The sequence below is a fragment of the Falco peregrinus genome, chromosome 6 (assembly GCF_023634155.1).
Source record: "Falco peregrinus isolate bFalPer1 chromosome 6, bFalPer1.pri, whole genome shotgun sequence".
NCBI lineage: Eukaryota > Metazoa > Chordata > Aves > Falconiformes > Falconidae > Falco > Falco peregrinus.
Genome location: NC_073726.1, coordinates 58,917,403 through 58,938,519, shown reverse-complemented (window position 1 = coordinate 58,938,519; position 21,117 = coordinate 58,917,403). Strand labels below are relative to the sequence as shown.

Below are 21,117 nucleotides of genomic sequence, written 5' to 3'. Positions count from 1 at the left end.
ACTGCAGGTACTAGGGGCTTCCCATCCAACATGGGATGGGATGACCCTGTATGATACCCAAGGGGTCACACACACAGAGGAGGTAAATTCCTTTCCTTTGCCCCCTGGCCAGGCTCCCCTAACCAAGTTAGCCAGCAACCTGGGCTTCCTCTTTTCCCCAAATCCATTCAAGCAGGCATCCAGGAGCAGGAGGCAGCCGATGGTGCCGGAGGATGGGAAATGGCACTGGGGAAGTGAGGAGGAGGGGGGAAGCGACAGAGAAGTTCCTGAAGTTTTCTGTCCTGGATAGTTGGAATAAATCTCATTTTCTCTGGTCTCCTTGCCAGGCGAGGATTGGCTCGGCGGTGCTGCAGCCCGCCCTCCTCCTTCCCACGTCCCCTCCCCACCAGCTTCACTCCCTCTCTCCCGTGGCATCGCAGCGTCAGCCTGGGAGAGCCAGCCTTGGGGAGACAGCCGAGCCGGGCTTGGGGAGACAGCCGTGGGAAAAGGGAGGGGGCCATGCCTCCCCGTTCTCCCCTCCTCTACTCTAGGATGCAGCACCAGTGACCCGCAGAGCAAGGTACGGGGGCCCACTGGGAGCTTCCCCCAACTTTTCAGCCGGGGGACAGGGAAAAAAATAACCCTCATTCAGAAGAAGTAAATCCTGAAAGTTTTGATTCCTCAGTTTTAGGAGCTGGGGGCGGGGGGATCGGGAGCAGAAGGAAAAGGGTGGAGAGGGTGGTTGGAGAGGGGAGAAGCGGGAGGGGTGGCAAGGCAATGGAGTCGGGGAGGATGGTGAAAAAGAAAAGGAGAAGAAGGCAGGAATGCAACAGGAAACTGGGAGGAAGGAAAGCAGGAGTGAGGAGAGGGGAGACAGGCTGGGGGGAGCAGGGAGAGAAAGGGGGCAAGGAGGGAGTCCCATGGATGGGGGAAGGCAGTGGGGCACCCCCGTCCCACACCCTGTTCGGGATAGCCCTCGCAGCCCCGCAGGCTCTCAGCGCCTCGATTGTGGGGGACTGCAGAAAGAAAGGGAGCACTTTTGGGCAAGGGGGACAGGGAGACGATGGCTGGAAACCACCCGCTTTTGGAGCCCCAGCCTCCCTCCACGTCCCAACACATTTGCTTGGAAAAATACCCTTGTTACATGGAGAGATAAAACTCTCTATGTATGTAGCAGCCAGCAGCACAGGAGTTCGACTCAGGCTTGTCTGCCTACTGCCCGGCACAGCTCCAGGGGAGCTGGAAGAGGCCTAGCCTGGCCAGCCAAGCCCCTTTCCCCCTTCCCCAAAAGCCTGTCCCTGCCAGCTTTCCCCATACCAGAACAGTGACCCAACAGGGGAGCCTCTGACTCCCTTCTTCCAGGGAACGGGAGGGTTTTTGGCACTCACAAAGGCTAGGAAAACCTTCCTGGCACCCACAGCCATTTCCACATGCTCTTCCTTATGTTGAGACCACCCCAAACATCTCCTCGCCCTCTTTTGGAGTATGTCCCCTTGGGGAGGGGGGGGGCGGGGGTGTAACGAGAGGAGGGAAGAGGCTGCTTTCAGCAGCTCCAGCCAACTAGACATCTGGATTATTTTCCCCCCCTTTCTGGTTTCCGCTCTTCCCAGCAAGCAGAACAGCTCCGGCCATTCCTGGCTAGTGGAAAACCAGTGGTAACCAGCTGAATTCGGGGGGGAGATGGGGAAGGCCAAGCTGGGAGGAGGAGGAGGAGGTGCCAGCAGTTGGTCTTTGAGTTCAGGGGGCTTGCCAGAGGAGGCAAGAAGGGCACCAGGGAGAGGATGCTGGGGAAGGGGAGGTCGGGATGGGCTGCAGGCTCACCATGCTGGGGGCTGGAGAACACGGCAGGCTGCCAGACGGAAGCAGTATCCGGACAGACGGGTGGCCAGATGAAGGGGGGGGGGGGGGGGGGGCGGGGGGGCCGGCGGGACGGGGAGGGGTCCCCTTGCCCAGTGGAGGAAAGGAGAGCTCATGGGTCACCCTTTGCCCACAGAATCACGAGTCTCCCTGGCATGGAGGAGTCTACTTGGACAGAGGGGAGGGCTCAAAGGGGCACAGCCAGCAGGGAGATGCACCAGGGGCAGAGGGAAGGAGGAAAAAGGGGGAGATTGGAGGGAAAAAAGGTCTAACAGGCCTGCCAGAAACCTGCCATCCAGGTAGGGTTGAGCACCAGCTGTCTCCCTCCCTCCCTTCTCTCCCAGTGCCTGCTGCCTGCCAGCAGGCAGGGAGAGCCAGGGGCCAGGAGGTGCTGGCTTGCATCACCATGGTGGCCAAGGGACAAGGAAGGAGGAACTCTTTCCTCCTCTCAGCTCCCCACTCAACAGTTCTCCAAGGCAGGGAGCAAGGGATGCTCCCTGTCCCCAGGGTAATGCCAGCCCCAGCCCCCCCCCCAGGGGTCTACAGGGCAGCTTTGCTATGCAGGGGATCAGTGGTGGGGGGTTCACCCCTCAGAGTGGCCTTGCCCGGTTGCAGCACACGCTGAAGGGCACAGTCCCCACTTTGGGTTTCTCAGGGGCTCCAGTGTGCAGAGGGGAAGACAGACTGGAGGGCTGTAACTCACCTAATACCCTCTCCCAGGGTCATGCGCCTTCCCGGGAGACAGCTCAAAAATGGGGTCACATCTCTCTCCTTGTGGTCCTGAGACCCCAGCTGTGTGCTGCAGGGACCACCGCAGTGGTTTCCTTGCACTCCAGAAGAACCCTGCCGCAATGGCTATGGCTGGGCTTCTGCCCGAGAGAGGGAATTGCTCCCCGGTTGTCCTCCCACCACAAATCGGCCACGTGCCTGGCCTGTCCCAGCGGTGAGGCAGCACCACATGGCCTCCATGAGCAGGAGGCAAACATGGGCTGCATGAGCTGGGGGCCAGCAGGAAGCCAACCTGCCACCTTTCCAGCTGCCACCAGCCACTGCCACCCTGGGAGGCAGCCAATGGTGCTAGGATCTGCCAGGGGGAGGTTTGTTTTCCCTTCCCCAGGCATTAACCCCTGGCAGATAAGAGGGGCCCCGGGTGAACAAACAAGGCCAGGGCAAGGCAAAAACGTGTGTAGCCAGCCAGGAAAGCAGCTTCATGTCCAGAGCTCCCCCTCACCAGAAGCTCTGCCACCCTGGAACCGCCTGACTGCCCCGAGGTGACCCAGAGGACAGGCAGGGGAGGCAGGCAGCGTGACAGGGGGGAGACAGATGGAACCATGCAGCAGTGGGGGTCCCAGCACATGGGGGCTAAGGGATGCGAGGCTTCTGCACTGCTTCTTGACATGCTGCCCTCCACAGCCATCCCTGCTGAAGGGACCCAGCTTCAACCTGTTCCCCCAGCCCCTTAGCAGGGACCGAGTCCAGGGATGGACATGTCCCCAGGTGGGCACCCAGACCACTGATGCCCTGAAGTACCCCACACCCTGAATCCTCACCTTTCCCCAACCTGCCCTCTCCCTCTTGCCACACACACTGACAGAAGATCTGCTGATCTGAGTGTCCTCTCTGCTGACCAAAGAGGTCATTGTCCTGCCATCATTCACCCAGCCACTGCCTTCCTGCCTGCCCCCAATGCCTCCAGGACCTGCTTGAGTGCAGGGATCCATCCCACCTTCTCCTCCAACCTTGAGCAATCACCCCCCTTGCCATGCCTCAGTTTCCTCTGCCTGAAAAGCAGCTGCCCTCCCCACACCGCCGGTGGCTCCCTGCTGCTCTGATGTGTCTGCCCAGCACCTGGAGACCCAGCCAGAGGAGAATAAATGAACCAATATATAAATATTGCGTTTTCACTCCGCACCACCCCTCCTCCCCAAGAAGCACGTGGTCCCCAGGCCTCACCCTCTCCCCAAGGGCTCATCTGAATAGCAAAAAGCTGGGAGAGGCTTCTCACCCCGGCAGACGGGGCAGCGGGGCAGGGCACCACTTCAGGAGGAGGTGCTGCCTGGGAGGGAAACCCTCAGCCTGCATTGCGGCATGGGCCCAGCAAAGCTGCTTTGCAGGCAGGGGAAACTGAGGCACACCACGGGAGGTCAGAGAGGTGAAGGAGAGCACGTGGTTCTGGGAGAAAGCCTTTTTCTTCCTCTCCAAAAGGAGGGTGAGGTGAGGGGGACAGCCGGTAGCAACCACCCCACCTCTGACCTCCCCAGCCCGTCCTGGGGGTACAGCCAGCGTGATTGGGACGATCCTCTCCAAGGGCTTCACCATTCCTCTTATCTTGTTTAGGTGGCCAACAAGGGGACTGAGGCATTTGCCCTGCTAGCCCACCCCAAGCTACCATCACCCACTGCCCCATCCGTGACCAGCTCTGCTCACCTGGCTGTGACAGAAGACAGTGGATTAAGCCATAAACCTGCCGCCAGACCAAGCTTCCAGTGGCCTCCACAGCACTGAGGGTGACCCCAGACACCCCCTGGGGACACCTCCACCATCCTCACCGCCAGGCACGTACTCGCTGCAGGTGATTTCATGAGCAAAACGTAGTGCAGGGAAGCAGGGGGACAGGCACCCTTCCCACCTGCGGAAAGCCAAGGTGACATTCCCCCACGAACATCGGAGCAGGAGCGATGGGGAGGCCAGGGATGTGACAGGCCACCCCAGTGCTGGAAGGCCAGCGAGGGCCACTTTGGGGGTCTTTTTCAAAGGCAGGGGAAAGGTGAGGGGTGCAACATGAGCTTGGGGAAGCTGCCGGTGCTCAGCTGGGTGTCAGGCTCCCATGGGAAGCGGCGGTTGAAGTCAGAGCTGACACCGGACATGATCAGCCCACCGCTGGGGGACTTTCGGCACACCATGCACGTGGGGCGTGGTGGGGATGTCTTCGGGGACACCTCTTTCCTCAGCAACCATGGAGGGGCTGACACGGCCAAAGCCAACAACTTCTTCACCCGGACGCTGCGACATGTCCGGCGGACACCGCTGAGGAGCCGAGGCAGTGGGGGCCAAGTGGGGGCATCACCCGCCCCCCCAGCAATCTCGCCCATCATCAAGAATGCCGTCTCGCTGCCGCAGCTAAATGAGGGGACATATGACGGCGGCAGTGGCCGGGGCTTGACCAGCAAGTTCTCCTTCAAAAGTGCCTCCAACAGCTTCTCCAAAACACACCAGGCCTACGGTGAGTGAAGCGCGGGGCAGAAACTGGCACCCAGGCACAGTGCATCCTCTGCAGACCTTCTCCATCACTCCATGCCCAGTTTACCCACTGAGGGACTTTAGGCTGTCAGCAGAGACAGGACATGTCAGAGTCCCCAGTCCTGGTAGTCCCTGCAAGGAGATAACCCTAACCTTGCTTTCAACCACAGTCCTTGCTCCTGTCCTTGGAGGGTTTCCTCCCAGGATGCCCCTAACATGGGGCATGGATGGTTTCTCCTCCTTTCCCTCCCCAAAAGCCCCACACAGCTGGCAGCCTGAGTTGAGCAGTTGTAAAGGGGTGTCCCCCATCTCGCCCAGCCCTACACCTTCCCCATGGGTAGCCTCCCCGAGGAAGCCAAGAAGGTGCTGGGACAGCAGGGCAGTGCTCATACCGAGGTTGTGAGGACAAGGAGATCCATGGCATGGCCTTCCCCACCTCCACACACCTGGGCTAACCCTGTCACTAGTTGTGCCAACCCCTCCATTTCCATGTCCTCCTCAAGGGACTCCATCCCCCCTTCCCCATTGCGCCTCCATCCTTCCCTGCCAGCCAGGGTCCAGGAGGGACCTTTGGGGAAAGTTGTGGGAAGGATGGGATGGGGCAGCTGGGTGGCTCTTCTGTGGCCTCATAGCACTGGGCTGTGGCTTAGCTCTTCCCCAGCCAGGAAGGTCTGGAGCAGAGGGTCTCGCAGGGGGGATCTGGGGGACCTACCGCAGCCGGGAGGTGGCTGGGCTGAGTGAAAGGCAAGCTGGGACACTGCTGCCATCTCCTGGTCCCATCTGCGTGGCTCAGCCCCCACCGGCATTTTAGCAAGCCCTGAGCCCCCTTGGAGACCCTCTGCTCTAACTCAGGGCTTCGGAGATGTCCGCACAGACAGTGTCCTTTAGAGGCCAGCGTTACCAACCGCAGCGTGACCTGCGCCACTTTGGCGGTCTGTCCCTTGTCCCCCACAGATGTAAGGCAGGCTTCCTCCCACCTAGCTGTGCCCCCCTCACCAGCCATCCGTTCTGCCTCACAGGGCTGGAGTCCGGGTTTTGCACCATCCCTCGCGTCCCTCGCTTGGAAAAGGCCCAAGAGAGTGCCTTCCCTGGGGAAGCAGAGCTGAAGCGCTCAGACTCCCTGCTTTCCTTCCGCCTGGACCTGGGACCCTCCCTGATGAGCGAGCTTCTCCAGGTGATGAGCTTCTCCGAAACCAGTAACAGTGAGGTGGGGGACAATGGCCCAAACCTTCTGTGTGGTGAGGGGACGAAGGATGGGGTCCTTCCAGCATCAGGCGTATCCCATGGAAAGGACAAGGCAACATCCAGCTTCTGGGACCACTCCAGGCAGAGCAGCCTGTCGGAGGCCAGCTCACTGCCAGGACTGTCGGTCCATGCCAATGGAGAAGCACACGTCATCGAGGGTGCTGGCGAGGACCCTGCCTGGGCGTCGGGGCCAGGGGCAGCGTCCAGAGGGACCCCATGGCAGGGTCACTGGAACGACTGCACCATCGAAGCAGGGGAGTTTGACAGGGCAGCCCAGGTCCTGGCCCGCCACTATGGTGGGACCAGCACCCCACGGAGCTCAGAGAAGGGCGAGGGTCCCCTGCAGGCCCGGACGCAGACCCTGTGGGAGAGCCCCAGCAGCAGCCTGTGGGGGTCACAAGTGACAGGGGAGAGCCAGTCCCCCGAGGCCACCTGGAATCAACAAGAGGAGGAGGAAGACGAGGAGGAGGTGGAGGAGGAGGAGGCCAAGTTCTCCAGCCTGCGGGAGGGGTATGCTGGTGCCCATGAGGGGCGCAGCAATTCCTTTGAGTATGCCGATGAGGAGGAAGATGATGAAGTCAAGGTGTGAAGAGCCATCCTTCCCACCATGGCCCCCTGCCAGAGGCGCTGGTGCTGGGGTCTTCGCCCTCTTCCCCGTCCCCCACCCTCAGGTGCCAGTGTCACTGCCAGACCCAGCAGATGACCTCCTTGCCAAGCTGGGGGCACTGGGGGACCAGAGAGGGGCAGGAGGAGAGCCTGTCTCCCGGGGGCGCTCCCTGGGGCTAGACTAGGCTGCTGCGGAGGGCCAGTGAGGGCTGTGCATCACAGCGCTGGGCATCACTGCCTGCTCCCCACCTCACTGCCATTAGACACCAAAGGGACATTCCTATGTGCCAAAGAAACCCCAAAACCTTTCCTAACCCATCCCATTCCTCCCTGGAACCCTCTCTTCCATGTCTCAGCCTGGCCTCACCAGCATGTCTGGGGATGTGCCTGGTCCCCCACTGACACCCCCAACCACCCTCTGCACTGGCATGGGTATCCTTCTGGTAGGCCTGGGAGGACCTCCCACCGATAGCTCTGGCATGTAGGGGATGGGGGTCTCCCTAGCTCCAGCTGGTGCAAGACGCTCCCATATAGCACATCTGTCTACTGGGTGAGGTCAGCTGGGGGCTCAAGGGGCAGGCAAACCCCACAGAGCTGAGCTTTCTCTTTTCCCTTCCCCCCAAAAAAAGCTGTGAGCTCAGTGTTCATGAGGTGAGAGCACACAGAGATAATCGCAGGGGTCTTTTCATTTGCCTCCTGCTGCTGAGTGTCACTGAGGACAGCTCCTTTTCTGACCCCTGCCCCCTCGCAGCAGGGAGGGGAGAAACTTCTTGGCCAGCTGAAGGCAGAGAAAAGGCTGTCAGGTCACCAGATTCTGCAGTTCAGGCCGTAAAAATCCCTTCCTTTCCCCCACCTCAGAACAAGGAGACTCCCACTCTGCAGCCACTCGGTCTGAGCCTCCTCTTCTCCATCCTCACCCCCTCTTCCCGTTTCCCACATGCGCATCCCTCTTTCCAGCGCACCCCTTTCCAGGGGTATGTGTGGAGGACAGCTAATGTCCCTCACCAAGTGGCCCTGGGTGATGTGGCCGCCCCAGAACGAGCTGCCCCCCACGCTGCCCTGCCTGCAAACTGGCCCTCACAGAAGCGGCTTTGTGCCATGGCATGGAGCCGAGATGCTTGGGGACTGAGGTCACCAGAGGGACCCTCACAGGACCCCCCTTGTTCTCCGGGACAGGAGGGGGTGTGCAGTGGGGGGAGATGCCGGGCCATGGCCACAAGGCTCTGCTCCCACGCAGCTCACCCACCGCCTGTCTGCTTCTGGCAGGGAGCTCTTTAGAGCATAATAAAGAGGCACATGTTGTACATGGGCGCACTGCTCGCAGTCAGGCCGTTGAGGTTACAGGCAAGCCCATAGACCCCAGCCTCCCCCAGTGGCTGCCTCGTGCTGGCCAGCAGCAGCAAGCCAGGGCAGGCAGCAGCTTGAAGGAGCCTCCAGTTCTGGCTACTGGCACACAGCAGGATCAGCCTTACCGCCCCTGCACCCTCTGGTGCAGGGACCCTGGCTCTCAGGATGAGTTCCCTCTGCCCTCCACTTTCCAGACCATAACACAAACTCTAGACCAAAGACCTACACCCATGGAATATCCTTTCTGCCTCCACTTTGTATCCCATGCACTTATTATTGTCCTTATTAAAACAGTTTTGATACTAACTTCTCCTCTGGTGCCTCCCCTCAGCTGCAGCAACCTTATCATCTTCCTTGCTACGTCTGCGAGTGTCCCAGACACAAAATCCCATCCTCTCCACTCTCAGCAGGATTTTCCAGCACCTCTAGGATGCATGGATTAACTAGCCTGGTACTTTGCTGCTCACCATGGCTGACACACAAAGTGACCTTCCTATCCACCCAGCCCCATGTAGCTCACATAAAAGGTGCAAAGCTTCCTCTCCAGCCTGGCAACAATTCACCTGCAGCCTGAAGCAGATCAGTACCCTTCCCAAAGGTGGCTTGGCTACAGCCCGTCCAGCCCATCAGACATCCTCTGCCTGTGTGCTCAGGCAGCAGCAAGTCCCACAGGCCAGGCAGCGAGGAAGTGGAGAGGGAGGGCAGGTACCCTGCCACCTTGCCTTGGATTGGGCTTCTCATAAGATGCTCTTCTACCTCTGCTCTCCTCCCACCCAGCCTAAGGTGCCCCGACGTTTGCAGTCACGCATCGATCTCACTTAAGGCTGGTGAGACACTTCTAAATTAGAGCAGCAGCATCTGGTATTCAGCACTAATTGACTGTAGTCCCCTGTGAGGGACACAGACTAGAGGTCTGAGCCACGTAAACCAGCGCAAACCCTGTCGTCACTCCCTACTGCCTTCCCCTGACTCACTTTCACTGAGTAGGGTTCGGTGTGGGAATGTCAGAGTAATGGGTAACCTGGCTGGAATGCACCAGCAGATAAGTGGGGTAAGATAAGGGGGAAAGTCCAAGGAGACAACTCCTTATCGATGTCAGGAATGCTGGCTCAGGGGCACATCTGTGCTCTCTTCCCTTTGCAAGGCACTGCTTCCTCCTGCCCACTGGCTGCTCAGAGCAGCCAAGAGGAACCCATCAAACCCATGCCCTGAGGTTCCCAAATCTATTTAATTTTGGTTTTGTGGCACCAAATGCCACATTGAATGCCACATCACTCACATCCATGCTTTTCTTCCCCTTCCTTCCTTCCTCCCTCCCTCCCAAAAACTTGGGTGCAGGAGGAAATGGTGCACTATGAAGAGATTACACAACCATTCCCCTTCTGAACCCCACCTACAGTCTGCTTTGCCCTACCTACTACCCATTCAACCCCACACCCCAGTCTGACCTGAAAAGCACCTGACATTATCTGGGGGCTATTTCCATCCAGCAAGGGCTCCTTTCCTGTTAGTGGAAAAGCTTTGGACTTTGTTGGTGTCTTGCACAGAACTGCAGAGCCAAAGATGTCAGAAAAGCCAAAGCAGCTGGAGAAACCACTGCTTGTGTTTTTATTAGAGCTAGGGAGTGGCACCCATCAGTCCAGCTTGAAGGAGGTGACCCTGAAGCCTCCCTCGACACTCAGGTAGCTGACGTTATTGGAGGAGTGCCTGTTGGGGAACTCCACTTCATGCCCATCCGGTAGTTTCACTAGGAATTTGTCTGCCAGCATCTCAATAATGATCTGGGAGAAGAGAGGGGAGGAAGGGCAGGAATTGGGGACAAGGAGGAGATTAGTAGGTAAGCATCCAGGCAAAAGGCCCGACTGTTACATGTGAGTCAGACCTGGTCCCTACAGACTTAAGCAAGGTGCGGGGGGTTGAGCTGAGGATGATGCAGGAAATGAGTAGTTGATATCAAAGCTCTGAGCTGGTATCTAGACTATGACCTTGGTACGGAATGTCTCCTGGGGTTGTTTCAGCTACTTAGATTGTAAACTCAGAGCAGTTAAACCCAAGTATATCTTTATGCACCACATGGCTTAGATCTGCTCTGGGCAGGGCAGAATAAACCTGACACTCCAATGCCCTCAGCAGCTTACTGGGACACAGATAAAGGAGTTTCGCTGATAAACATGCACAAGCAGACAGGACAAGAACACATTGCTGATCATTGCAAATTAAAGGGATCATTCCCCAAAGCAGTCACCTCACCATCTCTTCCCAAAAGCCAGCCATGACTGAAACAAGCTTCCTCCCCACAGCAACAGGAACAGGATTACCCCTAAACACAGCCCTGTTAATGTCTCAGGACATCAGATGGGGTGAGACAGCAACTAGGACAGCATCCCTAGCAGGAGGAGAGGGAGGACAGACTGGCAGTGTGGATCCAGCAGTAGTGAGGACAGAAGAGCTAAGGGAGTGTTTTTTGGATGTTGCTTCGAGCTCTGGCTTGCCTTAAAACCTGTGTTTGCATAGGAGGGAATCAGGGAGAGAAATAAGGTGAAGAGCAGCAAGGTCCTGCTTCTTGGAGATCCCCTTTACCTTCAGAGATGCCCCTGGTGCACTCACCTGCTAGGCAGGTATGAGGGGCAGGAAATCCTTACAAAGTCTGAGACATGCAAAGTTCCCTGAGGAAAAGCTGAGGTTTTGAAGGAGGAGTGGAAGTAGCAATCAGGACCAAAAACCCAGAGGATGAGAATGAGGGCCTGTTGGGAGGGAGCTGCAGGCATTGAATGGGACTGAGAGGACTAGAGTATGGGAATCTGCTGACCAGGGGCTTCCCCCCACTGCACACACCCCCAAAACCCCACACCAGCACAGACCCCTCACCTTCACAGTGGAGCCCTTGGAAAAATGGAAGTGGTTATCACGATGCTCTTCCTGCCAGACACTGTTGCACCTGGAGTTGCAGACGATGACAGATTCATTGAAGCGGGGACTGAAGTGAAATGCCAGATCTGAGAAGCTGGAGCCAAGATTGATGCTGAAGCTGTGGGTGAACAGGAGGAAGGTCAGCTGCACAGGCAGGACAGGGTCTTGGAAGATCCAGCACATGGCTCTGCACCCAATTCTTCCCTCAATGTTGCAGGTACTTAATGCCTCCTGTTTTGTCATTCTGCCTGAGAACCAGGGGAGTTTGCACAGTGGTAGTGTAGGGGTTCCCCTAACACTGAGCTATGCTCACACTTTTTGTACCTGTCAGCCTTGGAAAACCACTTCCCTCTACAGCCCACCTTCAGTCCTGGCAAGTCAAGGTGATTTCTTTGTACTTACTTGTCAGCATCCTCAGATATCTTGCCCTTGACCTTCACGGTGTCCCCAGTCTTCATACCCAGGTTGAAAATTTCAAATTTTCCCTAAGGCAGAGAGAAAAATAGTCTGTGTGGCTCCTTCAGCCATTTCTCCCTGCCACTGCAAGTGACAGAGTGCTGCTTGGAGAAGGTGTCCCAGCCAGGAGAACATCTCCCGCTCTCAACTCCTCTTATGGCCAAAACCACTCCATGCTGGAGGTCTTGCATAGGCTTCTCACTCAGTGAGGAGTGGGCTGAGTGAAGCCAGTAAGTGAGAAAAGACACCAGAGAGACAGATGAAGACAGGCTTGTCCTCAGCAGAAGGAAAGGAGAGCATCACAGCAGACATACAAAGAGGGTTAAAGCAGAGGGACATAACCCAGGGTTTGGAGGGAAGCATCGCCTGCAGTCCAAGAAATGCAAGGATGAGAGCAAAGGTGGCTGTGGCTTGCTGGTCTCTTGCTCAGCCTTGCTGAGCTGGGGACCCTGGGTGACAGAGGACAGGAGCAGCAGCCCTTACAGACATCTTCCTCAGAGGGCAGAGTAACCAGGCAGGGAGCCACCAGCGGTTAGGTCAGAAACACTTCACATGCAGGGCTTTACATCCCTAGACTTCCTTGTGGCTTACACATTAACAGTGCCCCTGCCTCTGCAAGGCCCCACTGACTGCTATTAAGCCAGGAGACTTTGATCCAAAGAAATAACTTCCCTATGTACACTTCCTTTCATTAGGGACTCCAGGAGATTTAACCAATTCCCAGCCTCCTCAGTGGGCTCCCTGCAGAGGATGACCACACACAGCCCTTAGGGGTGCTACTCCAGCCACCACACAGGACAAGTATCTTCCCAGCTGGCCATGGAGGTGTGACCACCATGTTCACTTCTTTTCTGCATGTAACAGCTTAGCCAAAAGAAGCATCCCAGCTCCCTTCTTTTGTGGCAGGGGGCAGCCCCCAAAATCCACAGCAGCACACCAAAATGGTCCCCACCATCCCTCCCCATGGTGCTCTGAGGAACGGCTCCAAGGGACTCAGGGGAAAGGGCAGCCAACACATCCCCTCTAGATGACACAAGCTATGAACAGTCCTTTGCAGGAGTGACATGAATCGCATCCCATCTCTTCCCTTCTTGTGGCTCTAGGTTCAGACCCACCTGTGTGGATTGCACTAGCAATATGTGGGAGCTCTGCAACCTTCCATCCAAGCTCCGTCAAGACCCAAACCTTTTACCTCAAAGACCCATGCACATCAGGCTCAACAGCCCTGTCTCCCCTACCCCTGAGACATGAAAATGTCGTCTTCATAATGGAACGTCACTCCTATGGTCTTCTTCCCAGGTGAGATCTACAAGTCAGCAGACTTTGCGCCAGATTTGGCTGAACAAACTGGTGGTGTTTTGCCAGACTCCAGAAGTCAGTGGGGGAGCAAGAGGGAGCAGGAGGCCAGCAGTCCCCTCAGTCCCCGTCTCGAGGTGTGCAGAGAGCAGCTGAGTGCAGCTATCCTGCTGCTGCACAGCCAGCTGGGAGGCAGCTTCTCCCTTCCCCAAAATCTCCTGAAGTAAACAGAGATAAGTGCTGATAACCATTCCTTCCCGGAGGTGTTTCCTATTAACAGAGGGTTATAAAGCCCAGCAGGCTTGGAAAATCTGTTTGCTCTTGAGGTCACTGAAGCTGTTGGAGAAACACACCCAGGCTGAGCATGGAGCCAGCAGGAGCAGGTGCCGATGATTGTGGTTTCTGGCATTGGGTCTTTTTCCCATCACGCTGCTGTGTCCCACCCACACCTTCACCCTGCTTCCCCATAGCCATCCCAGGGAAAACACAGGGCCCAGACCCCCCTGCTCAAAATATCAGAGCATCCCACTGGCTATGAGGGGTTTCTCTTTCCAGCAACTCATGTTGTCCCTTTGCAGGGACAAGGGCAGTACAAAGACACTGTTTGCACAGCCACCTGTCATGGTTTACCCCAGCCAGCAACCAAGTACCATGCAGCCACTTGCTCACTCCCCTCCTGCCTCCCCCCAAAGTGGGATGGGGAGAAGAATCAGGGGGAAAAAAGGTAAAACTTGAGGGCTGAGATAAGAACAATTTAATAATTGATAATAATAATAATAATAATAATAATAATAATAATAATAATAATAATAATAATAATGGAGATGGAAGGGGAGAGGAATAAAATGCAAAAGGAAGGGAAAAAACAAAAGTGAGGCACAATTCAATTACCACGTGGTGACCGATGCCTAGCAGCGATCTGCAGGCCCTGGCCAGCTCCCCCCAGTTTACACACTGAGCATGACACCCAATGCTATGGAATACCCCTTTGGGTAGTTTGGGTCAGCTGTCCTGGCTGTGTCCCCTCCCAATTTCTTGTGCTCCTCCAGCCTGCAAAACTGAAAAGTCCTTGACGTAGTATAAACATTACCCAGCAACAACTAAAAACATCAGTGTGTTGTCAACATTGTTCTCACACCAAATCCAAAACACAGCACTGCACCAGCTACCAAGAAGAAAACTAACTCTATCCCAGCAGAAACCAGGACACTACCACCAGGGTTAGTTATCTGAACCCACTTTAAGCCAGCGAACACACAGAAACAAAACACTTGTACAGCTCGAGAGATTGCATCCGGGGCACACCATGAACTCCACCAGAAAAATCCTGTCCTACATGGCTGGCCAAGGTGACACAAGAATGTTGCGGCAGAGACACCATCCAGGTCCCAGGCCAGCAACATAAAGGAGCTTTTCCCCCACTTCCCACACAGACCAGACGGAACATCACTCTCACTGGGATTTATCCACTGATCCCACTGGCAGAGCGTGAGGCTGCCCAGGAGGGAGAGCAGCATGTGTCTGAGGGATGGGGAAAGCTACCTGCACATAGGGTTATGTGTGGAACCGCAAGTACCATGGCTGTGAGAACATGCAGAGAGAAAGACAGGCAGGAAAGAGGCATGAGCTGCTCAGAGAGGGGCCATGAGATTTTATGGAGATAACACTAACCCCCCTCCTACAATGCTCAGCAGAGGCGTTCACCCCCCTTTTATTTGCCACTGGGAACAATAGTGGGAAGCCAGGCAGCAACTCTGCCAGCGCTGGCGACTTCCTTCATCTGCAGAGCTGAGCCTCTGCATGGTCAGACACCAGCCCTGTGCAGATGGCCTCTCTCATGCAGGGGTATGTTCTCCCCACATAGGAAGGGGCTGAGACTTCAGGGACACCAGAAAAGCCAAAATTCTCCAGTACAATTGGAGGTAGTAATTGGGTTGATGAAAGGAGGGTGAAAGGGGCAGGCTGATACTTCCCTGCAGACATTGCAAAGCAGAAAGCCTGGGGAAATGGTGATATGATGGTAACATAAATCCCAAAGAAAGAGGAAATCCGGCTAAAGGACATCTGCAGAGGAGGTGGAGGGTCTGTGCAGTGAGGAAAATACAAGCAGTGGTTGGTTGTGGAAGCTGGCAGCCACTAGTCCAAAGGATCCAGGAGCCCTTCACCCCCAGAGAGATGATCCTCTAATAGCATACCTGCCTGGGAGTGCCTCTCTGGGGCCCTGTATAGATGTTCAGCCTGGCCAGAGGACAGCTGGCCTGTACTGGCATAGGTTGTTCACACTGCTGGCACTGGAGGAGGCTTTGCTGCATTCCCAGAGGGTGCCTTGGGACAGCAGAGATCTGACAAGCAGCCACTGGCAGGAGGGTGGGGACCATGCCCATCCCAAGGGCAAGGTGAACTTCCAACAGGGAGCAGGCAGCCCTGCAATTTTTCATGGAGAAAAAAAAACACAAAACCATATTTTAAGGAGGCAAGAGACCAAGGCAGCCATGTCAGCTTTCAGCCAGAAGTCCTTTGCAGAGTGCTTTCACCCCATGTGACACTTCCAGTTGCAGTGGTCCCATAAGGTCAGTTTTGGGGTTAACAGTCCTTCCCAGACTTCCTGCTAGTCCTGGGGACATCTCAGCCACCAGGAGCACCTATGGGATCTCAGAACCATTGGGGTGGCTCAAGACAGCAGCACCTCATGTACCATAGCCTAAAGCTACCACATCTATGACAGGGCACCCACACAGTTATTGAGAACAGACTGAATGCTACCCTCCCCAGCAGGCTGCCAAGATCCTTAGCAGCATCATTGCTGGCAGCAGTATTTACTTTGTTTTCTTACTCAGGCAGGAGGTAAGCCAGCTAGGTGTGAAGCCCTGAGGAAAACCACAGGCTTCCCCACTTCCCAGCCAAGGTAGCCCAACTGCCCCCCCCCCCCCCCCCCCCCCCCCCCCCCAGCTGTGAGAGGTTTCTCAGAGCCTTTTGTAGCAGGAGCAGCCCCCAAAATCCCCACCAGCACACCAAAATTATCCCCACCATCCCTCCCAACAGTGCTCTGAGGAAGGGCTCCAAGGGGCTCACAAGGAGAGGGAACTGAACACATCCTCTCTAGACAACAAGAGTTATCAACAGTCCCTTGCAGAAGGGACATGGGGCATCACCAGGCATGATGGTCAGCCCAGAAGGGAAGAGGGAGAGACGGGAAGGCAAGGTAGCTGTGCCAGCTGTGTGAATGCATGTGCCACTGCCCCCCACGTCAAACCAGGCTCTGCAAGAAGAGGTGGGAGATCCCCTTAGCACCCTCATGGAAGGCTGCAGTTTCAGCTCGGCACTAATCAAACACCAAAGAAGCGGCACCAGAGGAGGACACTGCAAAGGAGAAAAGGCGCCTGTCCCATTTTGCACTCACGGCACCAGGGAGCCTGTGCTGTGGACCAGTCATTGGCAAAGGGAGCTGGAGAGACCAACCATGCATTCTTTCTCGGAGCAGCAGCTGCTCACTCTGCTATTATTTCCTACTGCTTCATATAATTTGTACTCCGCAGAAAGCTATTGTCCCTTTCCACTGGCTATTTATTTCCTTGAATAGCCTCTGGGGAAGGATTTCAGTGCGGGAGTAAAGAAAAAAGAAAAACTCCACACAATAAATATTGAGCGGTGACCTGATTTAAACTGTGTTCTCTGACCCCATCTGGGCCCTGGTTGCGGTTTGTCCCAGAAGTTACAATTAAGCCACTTTTGTGCCTCGGTTTCCTCCTTCTATGAAGCCTAGGGGGAAATGCCCCCTGCCTTAGAGGGGTGTGGGGTGGATTTCAAGAAGCCGAGTCCTGGATTTTCAGAGGCCAGGGCTGAGGCCGCAGCTAAGAAGAGGCTTCCACCACCTCCTGATGGAGATGCTCAGTCCTCCACCTGCCAGTCACAAAAATTCCCAGATAGGTTTGACAGGTCTGGTTTCCCCTTTAGTCAAGAGGTGTTGGTTTGCCTCTCAGCAGATAGTGCTGCAACCTTCACCCAATCAATCCCTATACTCTGAAATCCAGGCAGTTTCCTAAAAGAGGACTGAGAGAACAAAATTTACTTTCCTCAGCCAAACACGGAGGTAAGCAAGAGACTGGATAAGCAGGTCTGTGGATCTGGAGGGTGTGTACAGGAGAGTATTGGCCAGGAGACGCAGGAGAAGCCAAGGCAATGATAAGCACAAGGAAACTTGTGCCCATGAGCACTAACGCCCTGCCTGAGGTTAACTAGAGCGGGACAGCTCCTCTAGGGAAGGCACTGAAGTCTCCATATCAGATCAAGTAAAATGGGAAGGAACTAGGGACTGGAGATGAATCTCCTGTCATCTCTCATGCCCCAGCTCCCTAACAGTGCATTATCCAGAGCCCCTGTGGGAAGCATGGAAGTAGCATCCCTGCCCTGAACCAGGTGGCAAGGGATTAGAGGGCATCAGCATCCAGTAGGCTCTTGAGCAGCATCACCCCTTTCAGCTGTGGGGTGCAATTTCTCTTCCTTAGGATGTGGGGACTAAGAAGGAGGAAGGACAAAACTAGCTGAAGAGGTAAAATGTGGGAAAAAAAACCACCTTTCTTCAGGGCTAGGGGCAGCAGTGAAGGAGGGAACTCACACCAAGCAGAGGAGCAGCTCAAGAAAACAGGGGAGGGATGTCACCTCTCTCCCTACCCCATCAGAAAGGCAGTGGTGTCACAGTGACTGGCACCTCCCATCTCCATGGGGAGCTCAGATGTGCTCTGTTGGATGGTTTCCATCCCCATGGCTAAGTTACATCCTTATGCCTTTGCAGGGGTCATCTCTCTCAGGCAGCTCTGAAGTCTGTGGCAACATTTTTGTGTGGCATGAGTTGTGCATAGGGATGGGAGGAAGGTGGTTTGTGTGCAAGGAAGCTGGTTTATAAGGCACCAGGGCCATTTCATCGACCCAAGCAGCCAGATGAGTCATTCTTCTGGGTCCCCAACTTGCCTGAGGGGCAGGAGAACAAACAGGCAGAGGGTGGGGGAGGTCAGAAGACTGATTACATGCCACCCAGTTCCGTTTCCAGCCTTCATTTCTCTAATTCTTTCCTTCATAGGGGCATGCCAGGAATGTGGGTTGTGGGAAAGGCTTTCAAAAGCATGCCTGGAGATAAAAATGCACTTGTGTTGAAAGCTTCCCTACTGGCTTCCCCCTCTCCTGGACTTCTGGGATCTCCCATCTTTACCCAGACTAGTAAGTCTGGAATGAGATGTTATTAGCTTAGTGGGAAAAGGATCTTCCAAAGAGCTTCCAGAAAGGATCAGCTTCAAGAGGTCTTATGCTCCAATTGCATCTTGCACCAAATGATTCAGATCTCTAACGGCTTTATCTTGCCATTGAGTAAGGAAGATGGCAGCCCCCTCATCTTGCACATGAGGAAATTGAGGCAGTCACCCAAGTTCACATCCAAAACCGACTCTTCTTGTTTGGATTCTCATCTTAAAAGCTACCATGTCCAGATTTAAAAATAAATAAATAAATATTTTTTTAAAATCTAGCTTTGCAAACCTGTGCAAGAAGCTAAAAGGAAGCTGTGCTCCTCTGGCTAATGCAGCTGGAGTATCAGAGATGCTGATCTCTCACCATACCATATACTATCAGTAGCAGGTACTGAAGCGTTCAGTGCCTCTGAAAAAAATTATCCCTCGGGTGGGTCCAATTAAGTCTGAAAACCAGAGGCATTCAACGAACAGATGCCTTCCAACAGTGGAAGCCAGGGGACTTCCGAGATGCCCCAAGCCCAACTCCCCTGACTTCAAGGGGACCATTTCCCACAACAAAGACAGTGTGAGACCAGGGGGCTGGAACTCAAATAAGCAAAAGAGAAATGCAGTGCTGCACTATACACTGAAGGTCCATGGGGACCTCCCTCCATTGAGCTCCAAGCAGCCATCCCAGATTCTACCCCACAGGACAGCAAAGGCGTGCAGTGAGAGTGCTGCCGGGTCCCCGCACGCAGCAGTCCATCCCGCACAGGGAGAACAAGGCTGCTGGCACTGCGCAACTCACTTTGAGTGTGTTTCTCACGGGTTCCAGTGCTGAGCCCAGGCGGGTTGGACAACTCTGAGGACTTGCAGGAATCCTTCAGACAAGCAGAATCTGTCTGAGTCACACACATGAGGCGTGATGCCAAGGCTGGCTCATCCACTGGAAAAGAAAAAAAAAAAAAGAGAGAAAGAAAGAAAGAAACACTTAGGGAGAAATAGCAAGTTTTGAAAAGCCACAAGAATTAACAGTTTACGGGCTGGAAAAAAGGGGAAAAAAAAAAAAAGTCTGTTCTCCCATGATCGTGTCACTAAAGCAAAGTATCCCTCATCCCTGCTGGGAAGCAGCAAGCCACCTTACCACACACCAGCTTTGAGAGGGTCTCCACACTGGATCTAAGGCCATGGCTGAGGTCTGCAGAGGAAGGGGTTGTCAAGTCAAAACTATCTGTTGCTCCAAAATCAGCTTGAACAAACTCCCTTTGATGGCCCTGCTAAATGAAACGGTAAAAACCAAACCAGATGGAAACAGGAAAAAAAAGCTGCCAAAAAAAAGGGAATCCAAATCCCAAAATGACTGACTCAGTGCGAGAAATGGGCATCTAAAGAGAGAACTGCAGACATCTGAAGGAGACCTAAGAAAAGACCAGGCCCACACAACCAGCTCTCCCTGTTCCTCTTCTCCCCCCTTCCAGGGGTAAGGGCACCAGAAATACATGAACCCACCGACCTTCAGAGAGAGCCACAGGGAAAAGAGCTGAGCCTGACCCGCTGCAGGAGCACCAAGGACAACCAAAGTGCAGAGGAGGTCCCAGCACTCACCAGCACAAGGAGTGCTACGTTACTTTTTCCCTGCTTCCCAGTGAGGAACTTCATCTCTGTACAGTACTGCAGGGAGTAGGGCAGCAGAAGCTTGCAGTTGCTTTGCACTACCGAGACACCTCCCCTCCCCTTCCAGCATTATAGTGGGCACCAAGGGACACCCTGTGCATTTGAGGACAGCCTGTTTTGCTGGCCAGTCCTATATGGGCATCCTGTCCCTCCTCTGGACTGTTCCTGTGAGCCTCTACTCCTGTTTCTGAACCATCCCACACAGCCGGTAGTACATAAGCCTGCACTTGACCACAGCAGATGTTTACTCTGCTTTCCCAACAGTCGCGCTAGGCTGTTTGCGCTCTCTGGCTTTCCCTTCCCTCCAGTTTGCCCCTCTTCTTGCTGTCCTTATTTTCCCCACCACCAGCAACACACCCAGGTTAGGACCTGGTTGTGTCTCTCTGGCTTCCCTCAGGTCTCTTCATGCTGCTCCCCCCAAGAGCCCCACAGCAGCAAAGCAGACACGCAGCTTTAATTGCAGTCACATTCCTAGATGAAGAACACTTGCTCCAGAGAGGGGAAAAGGGTATTACATACTAAATGCTTTGAACACAACTCATGCCAGACAAATCTTACCATATCCCAGGCTGAATAGCCCCAAACATGTTGCCATTCACCACGACAAACAGACTTGCCAAGCCAGGATCAGATAAGAACAATGCAAAGAGGACCGGTGGCTGCAACTGCCAGGCAAGTTCCTATCTGCACGCAAATAGTTTATCTCTTCTGTCAAGATGGGGCACGCATCAATGTCTGCTGCACAACAGCAGGGAAAAGCTAGTGGAGACCTGCTGCCTGGTCCTGAACATGCACGTAGCACTCCTTACAACACTGTCCCTGAGGAGCATCTCTATTACTCACTTGGTCTCATTAGGAAAGGGGCGGGAATCTTTCCTGAACAGCTCTGGCAGAGACGCAGCTCCCTAGGGACCGAGCTCAGGACAAGCTGAAGAATGCCTAGCGCCTGCTCTGGACACCAGCAAGTGTCGGGCCAGCTGCAGAAGTAGCATGGCAGCTAGAGGACAGCCGGAGGGAAGAGGGAAGAGGTCTCATAGCTCTCTCAAGCCACTCTGCGACACTGTTGCTTTCATCCTCATCAACTCCCAGCACGTATCCTCCTTCTGAAATACAGCCAGAGCACCGCTACAGGGAAGCAAGCTACTCAAGATGCAAAGCTACTCTGTCCAAGGAGGGAGGTGGAAAGAAGAGCAGCCTCTGCTGGGAGCATCTCCTCCTTCTGCACAGATGAGGGGAACTTGGGCTGCAATCTGGGGACAACAAAGGTGCAACATGGTTGTGGTGA

At 54.9% G+C, this 21,117-nt stretch overlaps 2 protein-coding genes and 1 long non-coding RNA gene across 4 annotated transcripts; 2 read left to right on the top strand and 1 right to left on the bottom strand.

Moving 5' to 3' along the window:
• Positions 1–381: 381 nt before the first annotated feature.
• Positions 382–8,580, top strand: CDC42EP1 (CDC42 effector protein 1). Its single transcript, XM_005232878.3, has 3 exons — positions 382–559; positions 4,174–5,059; positions 6,096–8,580. The coding sequence occupies exons 2-3, from the start codon at positions 4,618–4,620 to the stop codon at positions 6,908–6,910; spliced, it is 1,257 nt and encodes a 418-aa protein (XP_005232935.2). The 5' UTR covers positions 382–559; positions 4,174–4,617; the 3' UTR covers positions 6,911–8,580.
• Positions 8,581–9,838: 1,258 nt separating this feature from the next.
• Positions 9,839–15,398, bottom strand: LGALS2 (galectin 2). Of its 2 annotated transcripts, none has more exons than XM_027780332.2 (4): positions 15,132–15,398; positions 11,587–11,669; positions 11,143–11,302; positions 9,839–10,055 (listed from the first exon to the last, which is right to left on the bottom strand). In XM_027780332.2, the coding sequence occupies exons 1-4, from the start codon at positions 15,396–15,398 to the stop codon at positions 9,909–9,911; spliced, it is 657 nt and encodes a 218-aa protein (XP_027636133.1). In that variant the 3' UTR covers positions 9,839–9,908. The 2 variants fall into 2 exon arrangements, with proteins under 2 accessions (XP_027636133.1, XP_027636135.1); XM_027780334.2 differs by lacking the exon at positions 15,132–15,398 and adding an exon at positions 12,124–12,312.
• LOC114010913 (uncharacterized) lies at positions 11,264–13,183 on the top strand. Its single transcript, XR_003552612.2, has 2 exons — positions 11,264–11,401; positions 12,744–13,183. It is a non-coding gene; the product is annotated as an uncharacterized LOC114010913 (long non-coding RNA).
• Positions 15,399–21,117: the final 5,719 nt, after the last annotated feature.